At 37.7% G+C, this 21,314-nt stretch overlaps 2 protein-coding genes across 3 annotated transcripts in view; one reads left to right on the top strand and one right to left on the bottom strand.

The window, feature by feature from the left end:
* The window catches only part of MTIF2 (mitochondrial translational initiation factor 2), a 22,238-nt gene extending 7,128 nt beyond the window's left edge, over positions 1–15,110 (top strand). For both annotated transcript variants that reach the window (XM_008578843.1, XM_008578841.1), the window contains exons 5-15: positions 1,225–1,396; positions 1,857–2,017; positions 2,945–3,121; positions 4,921–5,060; positions 7,305–7,429; positions 9,021–9,225; positions 9,605–9,857; positions 10,180–10,320; positions 12,151–12,315; positions 14,119–14,259; positions 14,892–15,110. In XM_008578843.1, the coding sequence (XP_008577065.1) occupies positions 1,225–1,396; positions 1,857–2,017; positions 2,945–3,121; positions 4,921–5,060; positions 7,305–7,429; positions 9,021–9,225; positions 9,605–9,857; positions 10,180–10,320; positions 12,151–12,315; positions 14,119–14,259; positions 14,892–15,064 (1,853 nt within the window). In that variant the 3' untranslated portion in view covers positions 15,065–15,110. The remainder of the gene's footprint in view (positions 1–1,224; positions 1,397–1,856; positions 2,018–2,944; positions 3,122–4,920; positions 5,061–7,304; positions 7,430–9,020; positions 9,226–9,604; positions 9,858–10,179; positions 10,321–12,150; positions 12,316–14,118; positions 14,260–14,891) is intronic.
* A 1,167-nt stretch (positions 15,111–16,277) lies between these two features.
* RPS27A (ribosomal protein S27a) lies at positions 16,278–18,723 on the bottom strand. Its single transcript, XM_008578840.1, has 6 exons — positions 18,685–18,723; positions 18,519–18,583; positions 17,969–18,023; positions 17,452–17,537; positions 16,975–17,106; positions 16,278–16,466 (listed from the first exon to the last, which is right to left on the bottom strand). The coding sequence occupies exons 2-6, from the start codon at positions 18,564–18,566 to the stop codon at positions 16,317–16,319; spliced, it is 471 nt and encodes a 156-aa protein (XP_008577062.1). The 5' UTR covers positions 18,567–18,583; positions 18,685–18,723; the 3' UTR covers positions 16,278–16,316.
* Positions 18,724–21,314: the final 2,591 nt, after the last annotated feature.

Below are 21,314 nucleotides of genomic sequence, written 5' to 3'. Positions count from 1 at the left end.
TATATGTATGTGTGTGTGTGTATAAGTCGATTCTCATTATTTGTGGATTCTGTATTTGCAAGTTTACATATTCCCTAATATGTATTTGTAGCTCAAAAATCAATACTCAGGACGATTTTACAGTTATTCTTGTGGTATATGTATGTGTGTGTGTGTATAAGTCGATTCTCATTATTTGTGGATTCTGTATTTGCAAATTTACATATTCCCTAATATGTATTTGTAGCTCAAAAATCAATACTCAGGACGATTTTACAGTTATTCTTGTATATGCGCAGAGTGGTGAAAAATGTGTGTTGCCTGATACACATTGCTGACTGAACAAGGTAACATTCTGCCTTCTTCTTTCAGCTCTCCTACTGTAAACAAGCATCCTTTTTGTGGTCTGTTTAGTGCCACATTTTTCACTTTGTGTTTTTTGTTGGTGCTTTCACTTTTTAAACTAGCCCTTAAGTGTACTGCTGAAGTGCTGTCTAGTGTTCGTAAGTGCAGGAATGCTGTGATGTGCCTTACAGAGCTACATGTCTAGGTAAGCTTCTTCAGGTGTGAGTTAGAGTGCTGTTGGCCATGAGTTCAGTAAGGTGTGAGTTAGAGTGCTGTTGGCCATGAGTTCAGTATTAATGAATCAACAATATGATACCTTGTTTGTATTTTTTAATGTGTCTTTAAATAGAAACACATAAAACAAGATTATGTATTGATCAGTTGCTAAAATATTGTGACTAGAGGCTTTCAGGAACCTAACCCTGTACTTCCCTTTAGAGCAATGGTTCATTATTCGCTACTTCAGTATTTGTGATGACTTTGTAGAACATAACTGTTATGAATAATAATGAGAATTGACTGTACATACACACACACCTTTGTATGTGCATGCCATATTTGACTACAAGTTTTCAAGGAAATAGACTATGATCAACTTCTAAATACTAAATTTAAACAACATGCAATGTAATGTTTTATTGATGATTCAGATGGTTGAGAAGGTACATAAATATTGAAATATTTATGAATATGCAGAAGTGTCAGTTATATAAATGCATCATATCTTAAAGAATTTTTTAAATTTTCAGCTTCTTTGTGGTTTGTTAACATTAGACAAACAGATAGTTTATATAGTTATTCCTCATTGACTGTATTGCTTATATAGACATTTATTAATAGAGGTCACTTTCTTGAGCATCAAATTCATGATACTAAAAGGTTTTATCTTATTCCTACCAGATTATATATATGAAGCTTTACTGAACACTGCTATTGATATAGATTCTCTAGAAGCAGATTCACATTTAGATGAAGTTTGGATCAAAGAAGTGATAAAGAAGGCAGGAATGAAGTTAAAATGGAGCAAATTAAAACAGGACAAAGTCAGAGCAAATAAAGACGCTGTAAAAAGGTAAAACTTTATACTGGGAGAGGAAGACCATAGTTTTATTCACACTTTTTCATGGAAAAATTTGCCTTATGATTTCTTTTGTAGTTAAAATGATGTGTGAGTATAGGATAAACTTTTCTTCAAAGTGCTTAAAGCATCAGGAAGTTTATTCAGTTTATTATAAAACTCTAAGGGTTATTTTTCTTAGTTTCCTGAGTGTATACATTGGTCTGAATCTTAAAATTTGATTCAGTTATTCTCATTGTTATGAAGATGCCAACTGTAGGTAGGCAGTCATTAAATATTCTGTCATGAGGCCTTATATGTATGTATAGCAGGGGAAAACAGTTATGTTTTAATCAAGGCTGAATGTTGGGTTTTATTGTTAATGATAGCTCAGTGGGATAACTGTGAGCCAATTCACAGGCGACACAGTGTTTCTGATGCTTGAGAAATGAAACTCCTTTCCTGTTAATTGTAGGCCCCAGGCAGATCCAGCTTTATTAACCCCAAGGTCCCCAGTTGTTACTATAATGGGCCATGTTGATCATGGGAAAACGACGTTACTTGACAAACTTCGAAAAACTCAAGTGGCAGCAATGGAATTTGGAGGCATCACTCAGCACATTGGGGCCTTTCTTGGTATGAACAGAAATTTGTGCTTGAGAACCCCACTTATTATTTTCCTAAACTAAATGTCATAATATGAAACATACAAATTCAGAGTAAAAGGGAAGGCAAAAGCTTAAAGCCATTGGTTTGATGAAATGTAGAGCAGGTGGTTAATAAAGAAAGGTTATTTTGTGCTTTCTATAAGAAGAAAATTACCTTTTTCATTTTAGCTTGTTCTTAGTTTAGTTTAATGTACCTAAAACTTTTCCGTAATTAATTATATTTATATAACCTCCAGTGCTAGGTTTTGATAATGTTGCTAATAATAATTAAATAATAGCTACCATTTACTGAGCACTTAGCATGTGCCCAGCATTTTGCTGAGCATCTTATATGCTTTACCTTTTTTATCTTCACAACAATATCATGAGGTAGGTCTTAATATTCCTACTTACAGATAAGGAATTGACTTCTTCAGGTTAAGTAATTTGCCCAAATTACATAACTAGTAAGTGGCAAAGCCAGATTTAAACCTAAGGTTGCTGTACTCAAATCCTGAGCTAATAACAGTGTACAAAATTGCCTTTCTGTGGCTCAAGGCTGTTGTGCAGCTGTGGTTTGCTAATGTAAGGATAGCTGCCTATACGATTATTAGTCTGTTCTCTTCTCCAGAATAGGTATCAGTTGGTACACTTATGAAAGTAGTTAACGTTGTAGAAGCATGAGGAGTTTTAGTTTGAAATTATTATATGAAAAAAATCCTGAAGGTCTCACTGGTATTTTATCACTTTCATTGTGAAATGATGAGCTAGCTGTGTTGTTCTGATTAAGATTAATAGAAGGAATAAAATTATTTTAAAGAATTATTGATTGGGTTTGGTAATGTCACACACATTTCTTTGTATTAAGGAAGTACATATTTGAGTCCTCGGTGTTCTTGGATTTCTGTTTCCACAGTATCTCTGCCTTCTGGGGAGAAGATAACGTTTCTTGATACTCCAGGACATGCTGCTTTCTCAGCAATGAGAGCCAGAGGTGCTCGGGTCACAGACATTATCATATTGGTTGTAGCTGCAGATGATGGGGTGATGAAACAAACTGTAGAATCTATTCAGCATGCCAAAGATGCTCAAGGTACTGTGTGGCTAACTACATGTATCAGGAAGGAAGTTGCTTTTTCTTTTTTTTTTAAAGGATCTGCTACATAAAGTCATTGTTCTGGGGCCATTTATGTGTAGCTCATTTAATATTCACAGCAATCCCAGGATTATTATAAGCCTCAAACATAGTTAAATTGTTTTCCCACAGACGTATAACTAACTAATAGGAAGAGTATAGCAGGATTCAACTTGGGACTTGTGATTACAAGTACAATTCTTCCTCTACTAAAACTTTTTCAACTTTTTATCGTGGAAAATTTAAACAGATACAGAAGTAAGAATAGAATAATGAACTCCTGTGTACCCTTCCCCTAAATTCATTAGGAGTTGCATAGTGGTGATATTCTGTTAGTCCTTGTTCATTTATCATCAGGAATTCTGCTCTAAAGAGGAACTTTTTCTTCATCTGCTTTAAACAAGTTCTTAATTGATCCGTGGTATAAAATTGAAACTTTTGGAAAATCACTTGACCATCTTCTTCCTTCTTTCTTTATATAAAAATTGTAATAATAAATACCACACACATGCACACACATGTATTTTGTACATTCTTATTCTGATATGACCGTAGCTACACCTACTCCCACTGAGAAAAATGCACCTGATAGAGTGTGTCATATTCCCCCCAGGTTTGTTGGCAAGAAAAAAAAAAAAGAGAGAATTACTGATCTAGTCCAATTCTTGCATCTTACAACATGAAAACTAAGAGCCAGACAGCAGCCGGAATTCTTCCCAATGACATACAATTATACAGCTAATTTGCAACATATCCACATTTGGAGTCTGTATCTTCGAGCTTCTAGTTTACTCTCCTTCCTTTTTAATTCCTCAAAACTGCCCATGTGTGATGTACTGTGCTCTTAATGATTCCAGGGAATACATGGCAAGAAGAAGAGAGGGATCTCATAGCAAAGCAGTTGGTTGAGATAGGATACGTTCATTATATCATGCTTTCTGTACTTATTCTCTTGGTCCACATTAAGTTCCAGCTCATCAATATGGAATGTACTTTTTCACAATAGTAAGTTGTGGATTGCAAAATTTTTTTTGTGTCTTCAATTTCTGTTCCTTTGATACCTGAGAAAGTTGCAGAGGTAATGAAACTTAACCAGAGAATTAACTCCTAGAATTTTGTATAATTTTTCTAGCAAGAGGATATGTCTAGTGATGACAAGTAAATTTTAAGATTATTTGATTCATTCATTAAGTAAATATTTATTGAGAGCCTACTATGTGTTAGTCACTGAGCTAGGTGTATGAATAAAGAGTTGCTATAAATCCTAAGAAAAAAAATTTGCAATGATGATACTTAGTTTCAACCCAAGATGAGATGTTGGGTTTTAACAATGAATTACTGAAGTCTGGAAAGAAAAGGCAAATGACCTAGTGAATTAGAATCTTCTCTTGGTTTTTTTTCTGGAGATTATCTCCTGTACAGTTACTGATTTTGCTTTTAGGTTTAAGGACAGGCCTTTCTCTACCCCAAATATTGTTTTTTTTTATAATCGTGGGTATCTCTTTTTAATTCAGAGTCTACTGATAATTACAGTTTTAATCTCTTTTATCTGGAATCCTTCTTTACATGTAAAGAGCAGAGTAGGGTGGTGTGACTCTAAAGTGGGTTCTTTAGGCCTTTTGTTAGATAAGTATATCCTTGGAGTACAGAGAAAGCCAAACTAGACTTGTGTCTTTCACTGTGAATACCTGGAATTTCTGGACACTGTGAACACCTGGAAGGTGTTATCATTTGCACTCTTCTTTACTCTCTTTCAGTTCCTATTGTCCTTGCCATAAACAAATGTGACAAAGCCGAGGCTGATCCTGAAAAAGTGAAAAAAGAGCTGCTGGCTTATGATGTGGTTTGTGAAGATTATGGAGGTGATGTTCAAGCAGTGCATGTCTCTGCACTTACGGTAAATGCAGGCATCTCAGAGATGAATGTGCTCAGATTGGAATGCTAGACATAATACACACAGTGTGTCATACATACCTAAAGAACATTTTAACATACATTTGTGTTATTTAAAAAAAAAATTCTCTGGGTTCTAAGCATAGCTGGTATCATTATCCTGGTTTGGCAGAAGAGGAATTAGGCTTAGAGAGGTCAGTCACCAGTCCATGGTTACACAGCTGAACAATGGAGAATCAGGTCTAAACCTAATGCTTTTTTTTATTATGAGATACTTAGAATGAGGAGAATAAATGGTGAATGATGTGGGGGTAGGATAACAGTAGGCTAAAGACTGTTTTAAGCAGAAATGAAGTCCACCCCCAAAGTCAGTATCCACCCCAGTATGACCAAGCCACCACCAGAAGCCCCCTGGGTTTCCCGGCCAGAATGAGGGAGTTACCACGGGCCTTGACCATGCCCTCCTTCCCTTTTCCCCCTCCGACTGCTCCACAACAACATTTTAGAATGCAAAAAAATATAATAATAAATAAATTTTTAAAAAATGAAATCCCGTTGGTAATAAACAGTGCTTGTATTTTAGGCCTGTGGAATGGACCTAAGGACATTTAAGAGAGATTTAAACAAATAAAAATTTCACTAATATAAAGATTAAGTATTTGGGTTGATTTTGTTATTGATTGAATGTTCCTATGGATTAATCTTTATAAGTTTTATAATGTTATTTATGATGAATTCCATTTTCTTTTAAATTACCAATTATTCTTTCCTTGATGGAAGCACCGAGGAAGCTCAGTACTTGCCTCATATCAGCATTTTCCAGTTCTCTTATCCTGCAGAGGTTGCTGCTGGTAATAATGTCCTTTTTTGTCCATTGTTACCATATTCCACAGTTTACTCATAATACAGACTTTTCCCCCACTAGTCATTCACTGAAGGGATGGTGTTGTACTTAACCATCTTCATCCAATTAATTATCATTTCATCCTTACTTCTCCTAAATGTGCTATCTCTAAGATGCTTAGAAACTCTTGTCTCCATTAATAGTAAAACTGTACCTCTGAAATTGACAAAATGCTACCTTACTTTATTATCTTTCCACTATACCTCAATTGTTATTGCACTCTGAAAGCTAAATGGCAAGCTTAACTACAGTAAGATTAAAATATTTGAAGACTTAACCACCTTTTCTGCCCAGATACCATCAGATGAGTAGATAGATGTAAAGCTGAGTAGGCAGATTTGGAGGCCTGGCAGAGATGATTCCTAGGGAATGGAGGGCATTGGGAGAGAGTGGCAGGAAAGTAAGATAAGGCCTTCTTTTCTGAAAGAAAGAGGACTACTTCATGCAAAGAAACAACCCCAGCTCTGTTCTTTGGAGCAGCATTTTGTAAATTGGAGTAAATACTAGGAATAAGTGGGTGGGTAAGAAAAGTATTTATTCAATTTTTTAAAAGTTGTCTGTTGTTTTATACGCTTAACAACTGTGAGCAATCTCTTAGCTGACATGGAGAGTGGAAAAATCCCTTGTCCATCAGTTCTAGTTTCATCACCAGTTAATCAGCTATGTGATCCTGGAGCCCCAGAGAGCATAGTAAACATAGATCATTAAAGGTAAAAGACTCCTCTAATCTAGCCCCTTCATTTTATGGTTGAGGAAAGAAAATCCAGGAAGATGAAGTAATTTTTCAAGGCTGCATATGTGGATAGTGGTACAATAGGGCATAGAGCCTGAGTCTAGTCAGTGCTTTTTCTCATTTATTTAATAGGGGTAAAGTAATGCTTGATTTACTTACTTTCCAGGATTCTTGAGTGGATCAAGTGAAAAGTGAAAACTTTTCAGCTGGATAGAACTTCAAATGTAAAGTAGCATCATTAAGAAAGTTAGTGTGAGGAAGAATACACTGTCATAAAGACAGATGGAGGAAAAAGAGAATGAATGAAGCATGTGTTTATGAAAGGGTGTTAACAAGCACCACCAGTGGCCATTCCTTAGAAAAAATAGCCACTTGTTCCTTGCAAGATCTGTCCCTGGGTCACATTTTGTTGCCAATTCCTTCCTTTCCTCCCTCTCACCCTCCCTCTCTTCCTTCCTGTCTTCCTTAAATTGGGTAATGAATGCTTTTAATGCTTAAGGAGAAAAATATAACATGACTGTCAAGGATTATTTGGCTTTCTGACCCTGATATTTACATTTACAGATAATATTCATTAATGTGTAGTAAAATCTCTGTTGTTGTTGTTAAAGGGTGATAACCTGATGGCTTTGGCAGAAGCAACAGTTGCTCTCGCAGAAATGTTAGAGTTGAAAGCAGATTCCACTGGTCCAGTGGAAGGAACAGTAATAGAGTCTTTCACAGACAAAGGAAGAGGGTAGGACTGTTAAAATGTTTCTTTTTATTAATTTTGTCAATGGTTTTTGTGACTTCATTGTATAACAGTATATTATTTTTATTGCATGTTATTATTAGTTCATGAGCAATATTTTCAAAGCATTTATTTTGAAAAGTATGTTATTGTGCTAACACGCAGAACACAAATACACAGTTATTATTAGTAGACTATCAACTAGCTATATATCTAGTAGTCGTATTAAGTAGTTCAATTTGTTTGACTTTTTTCCCACTGACTTAACTGAATTCATAAAGCCTCATAGATTAACATAAATTGGAATGAAATACCAATTGTTGCATTTTAGGGTTTCTAAATCTTTAAGACTTGACCTGTTAATATAATAGGTATAGGAAAATCTTTGAAATGGTGTTTTTTTCCTTGTATTTCCCTACTTATCAGCGAGAGGTCTTCTCATTGCTTTATACTCAGTTACAACTGTGCGCAATCTCTTAGCTGACATGGAGAGTAAGGTAGAAAGTGGATTAGGATTATGCAAGAACACTGTGCTCCCTGCTTCCTCCCTTCTTGTATTTCCCTACTTATCAGCGAGAGGTCTTCTCATTGCTTTATACTCAGTTACAACTGTGTGCAATCTCTTAGCTGACATGGAGAGTAAGGTAGAAAGTGGATTAGGATTATGCAAGAACACTGTGCTCCCTGCTTCCTCCCTTTGCATAACCTTACAAGAAATGTATGTGTGTTTTTAAATTATTTTGATAAAAAACACATAACATTAAATTTACCATGTTAACCATTTTTAAGTATACGGTTTAGTAGTGTTAAGTATATTCACATTGTTGTGCACCAGATCTCTAGAATTTTTTTACCTTGCAAAACTAAAACTCTATACCTATTAAACACTAATTGTCCATCCCCTATTTCTCCAGCCTTTGGCACTAACTTTCTATTTTCAGTTTTTATGATTTTGACTCTTTAGATACTTCACATGAATAGAATCATACAGTATTTTTCCTTTTGTGACTGATTTATTTCACTTAGCATAATGTCTTAGAGTATCATCCATATTGTAGCATGTGGCAACAATGCTTCTTTTTTAAGGCTGCATAATATTTCTTGTGTGTATATGGCACATTTTCTTTGAATGAAATGTCCGTTCATCTATTGATGGATATTTGGGTTGCTTCCACCTCTTGGCTATTGTGAAGATATATTTTTATAGTATGAAAAATTTCTTGAGAAGTTGAGAAGTAGTAGAAGTTAGCCTGTGTATACATGTGTTTAGATATATATTTAAACCTCATAAAGATATCTTTGCTCTACTTAATAAAGTACAGTTAGGGCTGGCTGGTTAGCTCACTTGTGAGAACATGGTGCTGGTAACACCAAGGTCATGGATTTGGATCCCCCCATTGGCCAGCTGCCTCCTCCCCCCCCCAAAAAGAAAGTACAATTACATCTTGATTACAATACACACACACGCTGGTAACACCAAGGTCATGGATTTGGATCCCCCCATTGGCCAGCTGCCTCCTCCCCCCCCAAAAAAGAAAGTACAATTACATCTTGATTACAATACACACACACACACACACTTTTATTTTCCTTTTAGTCCTGTTACTACAGCTATAATTGAAAGAGGAACTTTGAGAAGAGGCACAGTTTTGGTTGCGGGAAAGAGTTGGGCAAAAGTACGTTTAATGTTTGATGAAAATGGAAAAACAATCAGTGAGGCCTATCCCAGCATGCCAGTGGGAATTACAGGCTGGAGAGACCTTCCTTCTGCAGGAGATGAAATTCTTGAAGTAGAATCTGAGGTACATCAAGCTTAAATCCTATATATCAGATATGATACAATGATTTTAAGTATCAATCTATAGTGTTATACCAAATAAATGTATTAATGTTAACAAATAATCCTAGATTATATAAGGGGCTGTGAGGGGACCAGTCTTTCCATTTTAGAATTTGACTATAGAATAATTTTTTAAAATTTAAGGTAAGATTTTTAAACTAAATCATTTCAATTATACACAAAGCTCCCAAATTAAAATTGTACAGGTTTCTTAAAACTTACAAAATTAGTTGTTTCATATGAATTAAGCTAACTTTGTAATGGAGTATAATACAAAGCCTTTAACCTAGCAGTTTTTAATGTCTATTTCATTAAGTAATACCAGTTTTTCCCCTGTAAAGCCAAGGGCACGTGAAGTTGTTGACTGGAGGAAGTATGAGCAAGAACAGGAGAAAAATAAAGTTGATCTGAAAATAATAGAAGAAAAGAGAAAGGAACACCAAGAAGCACATCGGAAAGCCCGTGAAAAGTATGGCACTTTGCACTGGAAGCAGATATCATTTAAAAAGTACCTAGAAAGAAAAGAACAAAAACCATTAAAGCCAAAGGAGAAAATAGAAAGAGATTCAAATGTACTTCCTATAATTCTTAAAGGTGCCTTTTATAAGATTTTACTTTACAACTTGTCTTTTGAATAAACATGTTTCATTATTCTCGTGATTAGTTTGGGCCCTTAAATTTAAGTGAAAATTATTTCAATATGTTGGGGGATATTTTCTGAGTAGATGTATTTCTTGCTGATTTTGTTGTAAATGTACATTTGGTTCATTATACTTTATAGTTAAGTAGATATTTATAATGCTAAATCTAAATAAAAGTGGACTTAGTGGTAAATGCCTTTGCTGTATAGATTGTCATTTTTGTGTGTTAATGCCAGCTCTTAACACCAACAATTTTAAACTTTTGCTGTTTTTAGGTGATGTTGATGGTTCCATTGAGGCCCTTTTGAACGTTGTGGATAGCTATGATGCTTCGCACGAGTGTGGACTAGAATTAGTACATTTTGGAGTGGGTGATATTAGTGAAAATGATGTTAACCTTGCTGAAACATTTGATGGTAAGGATTCCATTTCCTATTTGTTTAACTGTGTTCTTGGCTTGTCACATCTGACATTAGTTCCCATCAACATCATTCTTCCCACTGTAGTCCAGTCCCAGCTAGCAGTTGTGACCGAATGGGTTGTGTTGTATCCCAGCCATAGCTCCACTTGTCATGGTTGTACTGCAACTCAGGGGAACTATTTCAAAATGGGGTAGTGTTTCTTAATTTTTTTTTTTTTTTAAGCAGCATTACTGTGCCCTCTTCCCACTCTCTAGGTTCCCTACCCAATCCAGGGTTGGTTCTCTGTATCTTTCAGGAATTTAGACTTTTGAATGTTCCTAACACTATAATCAGCCTATTTCGTACTTTTTTACATCTTTTACTCTGGCTACCTATTTTTGTTAATTGAAACTTTATAAATCATATCTTTTTAGGTCAAAATTTTGTTTTGGCTTTAAATGCCTAAAATACCAGAGGACTGTCTTTATTAGTTAAACTTACACAAAAAGGGGACTCATGACTGTCAGTTCAACTATGTCTAACACCTAGTAAAGCACCAACATTGTTGAGTCATAGAGGTCTTAATAACCTGACCTGATTGGAAGTAGGTGTCACCTCTACTACTGAAAAGGTATTTTCAGTAATGCTGATTAATTCAAAGTATTTGTTAGACTAGCACTATGCTATGTAATGTAGACAGTATATTGAATGATTTCTTAATGGTAAGATTGTATTTTTCTCCTAAGCTGTTTGGGTTAATTTTTTCCATTCATTCTGTTTAAAACAAGAGTGTTTTTTATTTTATTTTTTTCCTTTTTTGTCTTTTTTTCATGACCGGCAACGGATCGCAACCCTCAGTGTTGCGCCCACAATGATCTCTAGTTTTTACTACTTAGAGTATAGATAGTAGAAGTTTTATTTATTGGTAATTATTAGAAAGGTTTGTAGAAAGCCAAAAATCATTCCACTATAAATTTATTTATTTATTTTATTTTATTTTATTTTTTTTAAAGATGACCGGTAAGGGGATCTTAACCCTTGACTTGGTGTTGTCAGCACCACGCTCAGCCAGTGAGCGAACCGGCCATCCCTATGTGGGATCCGAACCCGGGGCCTTGGTGTTATCAGCACCGCACTCTCCCGAGTGAGCCACGGGCCGGCCCAAGATTTATTATTTTCTGACCTGCTAAACATGATCATACAGAAATTTGTATTTTATTGTGCTGAGAGCAATTTGGCTAAGCATAAACCGCAAAAACTGTAGGCAATAAAATTATAATCTTATAATAGAATTGTTATTAAAATAAAGCAATAATATTTCAGTCCTGACCATTTTTTATTTCTCTGGTATAAAAATGAAAGCTTTGTTCAGTATATTGCCTTGTACATTGTGGGCACTTAAAATAATGTTTCTTAGGGCCAGCCCATGGCTCACTTGGGAGAGTGTGGTGCTTATAACACCAAGGCCATGGGTTCGGATCCCTATATAGGGATGGCCGGTTAGCTCACTTGGGAGAGCGTGGTGCTGACAACACCAAGGGTTGAGATCCCCTTGCCGATCATCTTTTAAAAAAATTAATAATGTTTCTTAAATGAATGAATTTAAAATCATAAAGAAATTTTCCTTGTTCAACAAGCCATAGTATAATTTATAAAATTTTACCAATATGAAAATGTACTAGTTTTTGTGAGAAAAACATTGTAGAATTTCTCATCTCCCCTAATTGATATTCCTATTTAATTTACATTGAAGGAAATACCTTAGATTTGAGTTTCTTAAAAGATGAATAAATTAATATAATGCAGTATTTGTACTACTTTTTTGATTGTATTTCTGCTTACCAGGTGTTATATATGGCTTTAATGTGAATGCAGGCAATGTTATCCTGCAGTCAGCTGCCAAAAAAGGAGTAAAAATTAAACTTCACAAAGTCATTTACCGTCTTATTGAAGATTTGCAGGAGGAACTGAGCAGCAGATTGCCCTGCATTGTGGAAGAACACCTAATAGGTGAGTGTTCACTGACTGTCACTTTTAAACAGTCATATCTGAGGTATTGTAAAGAGCACTTGAAATCAAAGTTGAGGGGAAATGTGTTTCATTGTTGAAATACATTTGCTGTTCCAATAGATATCCTGTGTTCTGTAAGAGATGACCATTATGAGAATTCATTGTAACCTCCAATGTATTATAAACACCTGCCTTGTGCAACACATTGTGCTTAGGCCCTGACGACACAAAGGCAAATAAGGCCTGAGAACTTGCCCTCAAGTTTAGATGAGAACTAATTGTTATACAAATTAGACTAGGATGGGAGGCTTAACAGTGTCTTGGGAGGAGCCATTGATTTTATCTTGAGGCTGGCAGAGAAATCCACTCTGGGATGAAAATTTACACTTAAGTATTAAATTTTAAAATATTCTTTCTAGCATATCCTTTGTCCAGATTAAAGGCTGAATTTATTTGAAATGATTGTATTGCATTATCTGTTCATTTTTCTCCTCATGTTTGATAATAATTTTTTAAATTTCCAGAAAAATTTCTAGAAAAATAAAAGAAACCCTTTACCCAATTCACCAATTGTTACATTTTGCCCTATTTGCCTTATTCCCCTCTCCTTCCATACACACTCAGTTCATTATTTTTTCCCTGGACCTTTGAGAGTAAGTTTGAGATATTGTATTCATTTGCCTTGTATGTACATTTGTTAAGCACAAGGATGTTATCCACAGAAGAATGATCAAGCTCAGGAAATTTAATATTTACACACTATTATCTAATCCATAGTCCATATTCAAATTTTGTCCATGTGCCAACAATGTACTTGTTAGGTATACATATTTTCCTCTAGTCCAGGATCATAGATATATTTAGTTGTCATGTCTCATTTAACCTGGAATAGTTCTTCAATCTTTGGGGTTTTTTGACCTTGACATTTTTGAAGCATATGTAGGCCAGCAACTTTGTAGAATGTACCTTAATTTGGATTTGTCTGTTGTTTCCTCATGATGAGATTTGGTTTTGCATTTTTGGTCCACATAAAGATTTATTATTTTCTGACCTGCTAAACATGATCATACAGAAATTTGTATTTTATTGTGCTGAGAGCAATTTGGGAAACTGTGAGCCATATGATGGTTTCTAGGAGTGAGCAAACGTACCAGTCAAATAATACTAACAAATAACACAGGTCAAATAACACCTTAGAAAATTGTGGTACATTATAGTCTGATATCATTTCATTATTGGAATTTGTTTTAATTTTCAGTCAGTGAAAAAACTTAGTCACAGAATTAGTACTCTTAATAAGTGTATATAAATTACTAGTGGTGAGATTAAAAATAAATCAGGTGGGCCGGCCCCCTGGCTCACTCTGGAGAGTGCCCAGTGCCGAGGCCGCGGGTTCGGATCCTATATAGGGATGGCCGGTGTGCTCACTGGCTGAGCGTGGTGTGGACCACACCATGCCAAGGGTAACGACCCCCTTACTGGTCAGAGAAAATAAATAAATAAATAAATAAAAATAAATCAAGTACCTGTAGATGATATACTCTAGAAAATATGTCAAAGGAAAACTGAAAACTAGGTTTTCATAGCACACAGGAATACCCAAGGATTTCCAGGTGTTTTTATTGATAATATTGATCAGGGAAAATAAAGGTCGTGGAGTAAGAGAAACCAGAACTTTGTATTTTTTCTATGAGTTTGTATTTTTCTCACATCTTTAATTCTTACTTGCACTGCAGAATGTTAGGAATTATGTATTTCTCAGAATCTTTAGTTTTTTGTACATTAATGTTCTTCTTCCTAAAGGTGAGGCTTCTATACTAGCTACCTTCTCTATAACAGAAGGGAAGAAAAAAGTTCCCGTGGCTGGCTGCAGAGTCCTAAAGGGACAGTTAGAAAAACAAAAAAAATTTAAATTAATCCGTAATGGACATATTATATGGAAGGGTAAGCAACTTCAAAATCTATTTCTATGTCATATCTAGTCACCAAAACTTGTTGACTGTGTAAACTTCTGGAATCTGTTTGTCTTTCATTCCCGTAATCTTAGCTCAGGCCATTTCTTAGTGCTGTTACAATGCATAACTGGTCTATAGTTGATGGGCTCCCTCCCTACTAGTTCTCATGACTCTTCCAGGATTGTCAATCCCTAAGCCTGGTTTTCTAAGCTTTTAAAAATTGGTCCCAAACCACCTTTCGAATTAAATCTCCTACACTTAATCTATACCATTATACTTCCTTACTCTTATCCTTTAGTTTAACCTGACCTTTTGTCTGTCTTGTCTTTTATCTTGGTTTTTCCCATTCGAGTCCTGAGTACAATTCTGTCCTCTACATAAAATCTTAGTTCACCTCTGAAATGGGAGATTTAGGATCTTTTGCTACAAGTCAAATCCTGTTTACAGCAAACTTCATTTCTTAGTTTTCCCTGGTATTTAGTTTCATTATTTAACATGACAGGACTGTAAAATTTTTAAGAATTTCAGTGTAATTTTCTTTGCAATTCTGGAATACATAGCATTTAGTATGTACTCATTTGTTGAATATACTAACCTTAAGTTTCTTTTATTTTTTTTAAGGCTCATTAACCACAATGAAACACCATAAAGAGGACATTTCAGTCATCAAAACTGGAATGGATTGTGGTCTCAGTTTAGATGAAGAAAAGATAGAATTTAAGGTGGGAGATGAAATTGTTTGTTATGAAGAAAAGGAAGTTCCAGCAAAGACTTCTTGGGACCCAGGATTTTAAAATTAGAAACATAAATGACTAAATGTTTTGCTTTATTATACAGCAACTGGTTTTGATTTATTGAAGGTAAAAATTCACCACTACGGGTCAAAAAGTACCTGAATTGTTCTATCAAGGGTTACTGTGCATTAAAATAACTGTCAAAGGGCCAGCCCATGACTCATTTGGGAGAGTGTGGTGCTGATAACACCAAGGCCACGGGTTCAGATCCCTATACAGGGATGGCCGGTTAGCTCACTTGGGAGAGCGTGGTGCTGACAACACCAAGTCAAGGGTTAAGATCCCCTTACCGGTCATCTTTTAAGAAAAAAAAAAAGAAATAAACTGTCAAATTCTACAGAAACAGTAAATCTTATTTAAGGGTGCCTCCAACTAGAAATCCTGTAGTGGAAAAGACCAGCAATATGGTAAAAGGGAATTGTTAATTATTAGCTTATCACTGAATGTAATAATCAGAGTTTAAGATACTTCCTTTATGTGTATGCTTAGTTAAGAGTGGTATCAAGCAAACCAGTCCTCCCTGAATTGAGCTTCATGGGCAAAAGTTCCAATCAAGTACTGCTTGAAATTGTTTTAGTTTTCAGAGTTAACAGTACTAATAATCCTTCCTTTATAGGAATTTACTCTGAATACAACATTAAAGTTTAAATTTCCAAGAGTTCATACTCAACTTTGTACTGTAAAGCACATTCCCTCATACTGCAGACAGCAAACATCCCACTGAAACCATCCAGGGAATCAGGATGTATTTTTGAATTGGCAACTTAAACTTAGGCTTTAAATTTCCTGTGACTGGGGGTTGGGGTGATGTGTGAAGCAGGCACTACGGGCAAAAAAGGGGCTAGAGGCCAGGGATGATATCCATCCTATCAAGCATAGCATAGCCTTCACAACAAAGAATTAAACTGGCCCAAAATGTCTATTGTGCTGAAGGAACTGACAGAAATACAAACTGAGCTGACATGAAAACACGATATAATTCTTCTGACCAAGTATAGGCAGTTTAAGACATTATTATGAAGTGAAAATATCAAGACCTTTCCAAGTAGTTGGCACTTGGCAGGTACCCAGAACCACTGGGTCACACAATCCCCAAAAGCAACATTTACATGATGGCAGTAGCACATCATGATGGCACTATCAAAGGAAATGGTGTGACCATCAATTTGCCACTCAAAAACCATTCTTTAAATCACAGCAATAAATTCAACAATTAAAAGTTAGTTCATGTCTTTTATTAACTCATACACGATTACTTATCTTCTGGTTTGTTGAAGCAATAAGTCAGACAACATTTGCCACAATAATGTCTGTCAAAGTGGCTGGCCATAAAAACTCCAGCACCACATTCGTCTGAAGGACACTCCCGACGAAGGCGACTAATTTTGCCATTCTCATCCACCTGAAAGTACAAACAGCAGAAAGGTAATTTTATAACATATTCTCAAGTCTAATTTAAGAGATTAAGAATACTTAACCTTTTAACCACGCAATACTGGTAGCCTTTAGTACTTATAAAACAAAGACCCCAAATTTTCATCAGTAATTACTACTCACAGAAAAGTTCAGAAGTGTTGGGACTTTTGTACATTAAATTCCAGCTCTGCAAGATGAAGCTAAGACCTGAATCCAGATCTGACTTCAAACTCAGAACCCTACTTTGGAACAAGCAGCTAAAGGTAACCCCCATTATTTAAACTCTTTCAAATAACCAAACAGGGAAGAAAAAAGAAAAAAAAAAGCCCAGGAACTTTGAAATTCTCAGTTCCAGAATACCTTGTTTAAACCAAAAGTAGGTAATACTGAATATTCAAGTCCAGTTACTCCATAAGAAGACACTGACAAGTTACTAAGAAGATTAAGTTTCCAAATAAATCATGACTTTATATTGTTACCTTAAACTGGCTCACCTTATAGTATTTCAAAACAGCCAGCTTAACCTTCTTTCTCTTATGCTTATTCTTCTTGGGAGTGGTGTAAGACTTCTTCTTCCTTTTCTTAGCACCACCACGAAGTCTCAACACAAGATGAAGAGTTGACTCCTGTTAATGGAACAGAGGATGAAACAGGTTTCCATGCTGCATTAAGAACAGACATCATGAATCTTTTAATTAAATGCCAAAGGAGTCCACAATAAAACCTGTGAGGGAGACTGCCCCCTCCTCAAAGTATCTGATTCTTAATTTATAGGGAGATGAAAGAACACTTAATTTCATCATGGGATGCAACTTGCAAAATCCAGAACGTGAGAAACTATGGCAGTGCATCTCAGATGTTAGTGTAGGAGTCACCTGGGAATCTACGGCTTATCTAATGTTTTTCTCCCCACTTTTGTTTCAACATTTCTGAAAAAAGACTTTTAAGGGGTGCTCTTTCCCCAAACGGACCTTCTGAATGTTATAATCAGACAAAGTACGTCCATCTTCCAGTTGCTTACCAGCAAAGATCAGTCTTTGCTGATCAGGAGGAATTCCTAATGAAAAACAAAAACAAAAAAACCAACAGTAAGTGAAGTCACAGCAGAACAAGCGTATCTGCTCCAGATTTATAAATAATCCTGAATTAAAAGGTACTAATGGCTCTCACTGCGTTCTTGCTAAATGTTTACATGTTTCACCCCATTTAATCTTAATGACAATACATGTTAATATCGTAATTCACTTTACAGATTAGCAAACAGGTACAGACAAATAATTTATCCAAATTCACGTGTGTAGTGCACAGCAGGTATTCCAATCTAGGCAGCTTGACTCCATGCTCATAAACATTTGTTTACTGTGTTATTCCAAAAGTATTTCTTTGTTAATCTGACCTCTTCCAACCCACCGAAAGCAACAGACCCAGTACCTATAGGTAGGCTGGCGTCTCCATGTGTTAACTCCAGAACTACAAAATATTACTTGCCTTCCTTATCCTGGATCTTGGCCTTTACATTTTCTATTGTATCCGAGGGTTCAACCTATGAGTTTTAAAATCGCAGTATATTGGTTACACGATAAGAAACAAGAATGGATACATTTAACTCAATTTGACAATTACCACAGGACTAAACCAGGTGGGAGGGCTGAAGCCTACCCAATAGAGCTGATCGCCCACCCTGTGGTCGACCTCCCAGGACTGCTACCGGCGAGCACACTTGCTCTCCCCAGCCTAGGGCGGGCGGCGGCTGCTGGGCCACACGTGCTCACGCCCGCCGGTGAGGAGCCTCTCCTTCCCCGCCGCGGGTCCCTGCTTTGGCTAACTGGCCAGAAACACTGGAGAAGTGATAGACCCAGCCTTTGGGCACCGGAAACCGGACCTAAGCCCTTGCTCAGCACGCTACCCTGAACTGAGGGCCGGGATTCAGAAGCCAAATTCGGATGCATGTTCTAGGGCTTGGAAAACACTGCCGGTCTCAAAAGCCGCCTCCGGACCTTATTGGGGCCTTGGCTTCCTCGTACCACCTGGCCCGTACCTCGAGAGTGATGGTCTTCCCCGTAAGGGTTTTTACGAAAATCTGCATCTCGGTGGCAGTTCCACCTGAGGTTGCGGGAAATAACGAAACGGGTTAGTCCTGGGGAAACAAGAGAGGGCGACGCATGGGTCGCCGGCCGGAGAGCGGCCAGAAAGCACACACTCACCACAGATGGCGGATCGGAAAGGAAGAGCGCCGCCCCGGCCCACGGGGTTTCCCGGCGCCCCCGCCGAAGGTCCCACCCCCTAGGCAACCACAGCAAATGCCTGACTGCAATTATCGCGGCTGTCTAACCCAGTGCCAGACTGGGTCCCGAATGCTAGTTCTCTCCCTAGGCTGCGCTGGTTTCTTGTTTTCGTCTTTAGAATGAGTGCTTTCGAAGTGGTAGATTTAAACAACTTAAAAATGTTTTAAAAAGGCTTTTCCCATACAGTCGATGTGGCTAAGAGGGTCTGTAAAAGTGGCGGTTCAGGGGGCACCCTTGTGGAAAAAGAAGGAAATGGAAGTGTATTCTGGGAGTTGTAGCTTTCCACGGCTTCCCCCCTCCCCCCCTTTTTTTTAACCTGGAACTACTTGTCCCAAGATGCAATTCCACACCCCCGGTTGCCTAGTTACTATATCTAAGCACCGGAGTCGATGTTTGGAGGAAGGGATGCAGGTGAGAACCGGAGGAAGTATAAGGCAGAATAATGGTTTGGGGGGTGGGGGGGTGGCGGGCGGTAATAACTAGGAGGAAAGGTTAAGGGGCAGGAAAGTGTCATTCATCGCTTGCAGCGGCGATGAGGGGCGTGGGATCAGCGACCTACCAGACAGTCGCTCCCAGAGAATCCCAGGGAAGGGAATCCCCGAGGGGCATGGTGTGTCACTCTTTGGTGTGAAAAGGTTTAATATGTTGGAAATCTCAGAAGTTTTCAAATTTTAGAATGAATCTATACGGGAAGGAATCCTGCAGAGTGGTTGGTTAGTTGTAGAATTTCCAGGTTTGAAGATTGGGAGCGTTGGTGAAGGTCCTGAGAGGAAGTTTTTTAAGCATGTGTAGGGTGATCTCGCGGCAGGCAGGCCTATTAGAAGCAAGTTACGCCCTCTCCCTGTCCTTTTGCCACTCCAGAAACCAGAGTTCTTTTTAATGTTCCCTCTTAATGTCTTCTCTATTTATCTCTCCATTCCCTGCACTCTTCGTCCACATCCCCAAATTCAAGCCTCCTTAATTTTCTCCCGGAGGGGTTGAGTACCTAACTCCTTATGTGTCTCCAGTCTATCCCCTTTTCCAACCCACCTTCACTGTTGCCTCCAGAATATCATTCTACAAAGTAAAAATGATTGTGTCATTATTCTACTTCAAATACTTCACCTTCAGTATAAAATGCTAAATTCCTTAGTATGACATTCAGCCTCTACCTTCCCTACAGCCTAATCGGCTAAACCTATTACACTGCCTATTAGTCTCCACCTTTACAGCAAAACTTTTTAAAAACCAAGGGCTAGGGCTCAATCCCTGTACTGGCCAGCTGCCCCCCACCCCCACAAAAAGAGTTTTTTATACTCATTCTCCCTACTCTTGCCCTTTCATTGACGGAACCCACTCCTGTCGGGCTTTCCCCACGGACAATCCAGCAGAATAGCTCTTGTTATAGTCACAAGACCTCCATGTTGCTGAATTCAATGGTCATTTTATCTTGTTCGATTTGTCAGCAGCATTTGACACAGTTGATCACTCCCTCCCTCTCTGAAACACTTTCTTCATCTGAATTTCAGGATACCTCTTTCATTTCTATACCCTGGATGTTCTTTTCCAGGCTCTTTGCTGCTTCCTCTTGATCTACCAGACCTCTAAACTTGGAGTGCCCCCAAGGCCCAGTCCTTGGACCTCTGCTTTGTTTATATTTCTCAGGTTATCTTATTCTATCTAATGACTTTTAAATACCATTTATATGCAGATGACTCAAATTATCTGTCAGTAAGACTACTTAGCTGAACTTCAATTCACATATCCAGCTGTCTGCTCAACATTTTTTTTTTTTTTTTTCAAAGACTACCGGTAAGGGGATCTTAACCCTTGACTTGGTGTTGTCAGCACCACACTCTCCCAAGTTAGCTAACCGGCCATCCCTATGTAAGGATCTGTATTGGTCCGTTTGTATTGCTATAACAGACTACCTGAAACTGGGTAATTTATAAAGAACAGAGGTTTATTTGGCTTACGATTCTGGGACAGCTGCATCTGGCACGGGCCTCAGGCTGCTTCTACGCATGGCGGAAAGTGGCAGGTACAAGCAGATCACATGGCAAGAGAGAGGAAGCAAGAGAGGGAGAGAGGAGGTGCCAGGGTCTTTTTAAACAACCAGCTCTTTCAGAACTAATAGAGCAAGAACTCCCTCATTACTCTCCCCTCCCCCAGGGAGAGCATTAATCCATTCATGAGGGATCCAGCCCAATGACTCAATCAGTTTCCAACACTGCCACATTGGGGATCAAATTTCCACATGAGTTTTGGTGGGGATGACACATCCAAACTCCATCATACCACCCCTGGCCCCCCAAAACTCATGTCCTCTCACCTACAAAATGCAATCATTCCATCCCAACAGTCCCAAAAGTCTAAGCTTGCTCCAGCACCAACTTAAAAGTCCAAGGTCCTTGGGCTGGCCCGGTGGCGCACTGCTACAGTGCGCCGCTTGGGAGCGTGGTGGCGCTCCCGCCGAGGGTTCAGATCCCACATACAGACCGGCCGCTCACTGGCTGAGCGAGGTGCAGGTGCAACACCAAGGGTTGAGGTCCGGTTGATGGACCCGGCCC

The sequence above is a fragment of the Galeopterus variegatus genome, unplaced genomic scaffold, assembly GCF_000696425.1.
Source record: "Galeopterus variegatus unplaced genomic scaffold, G_variegatus-3.0.2 Scaffold1773, whole genome shotgun sequence".
NCBI lineage: Eukaryota > Metazoa > Chordata > Mammalia > Dermoptera > Cynocephalidae > Galeopterus > Galeopterus variegatus.
The sequence above is the reverse complement of the archived record's forward strand: the minus strand, read 5'-3'. Positions and strand labels throughout refer to the sequence as shown.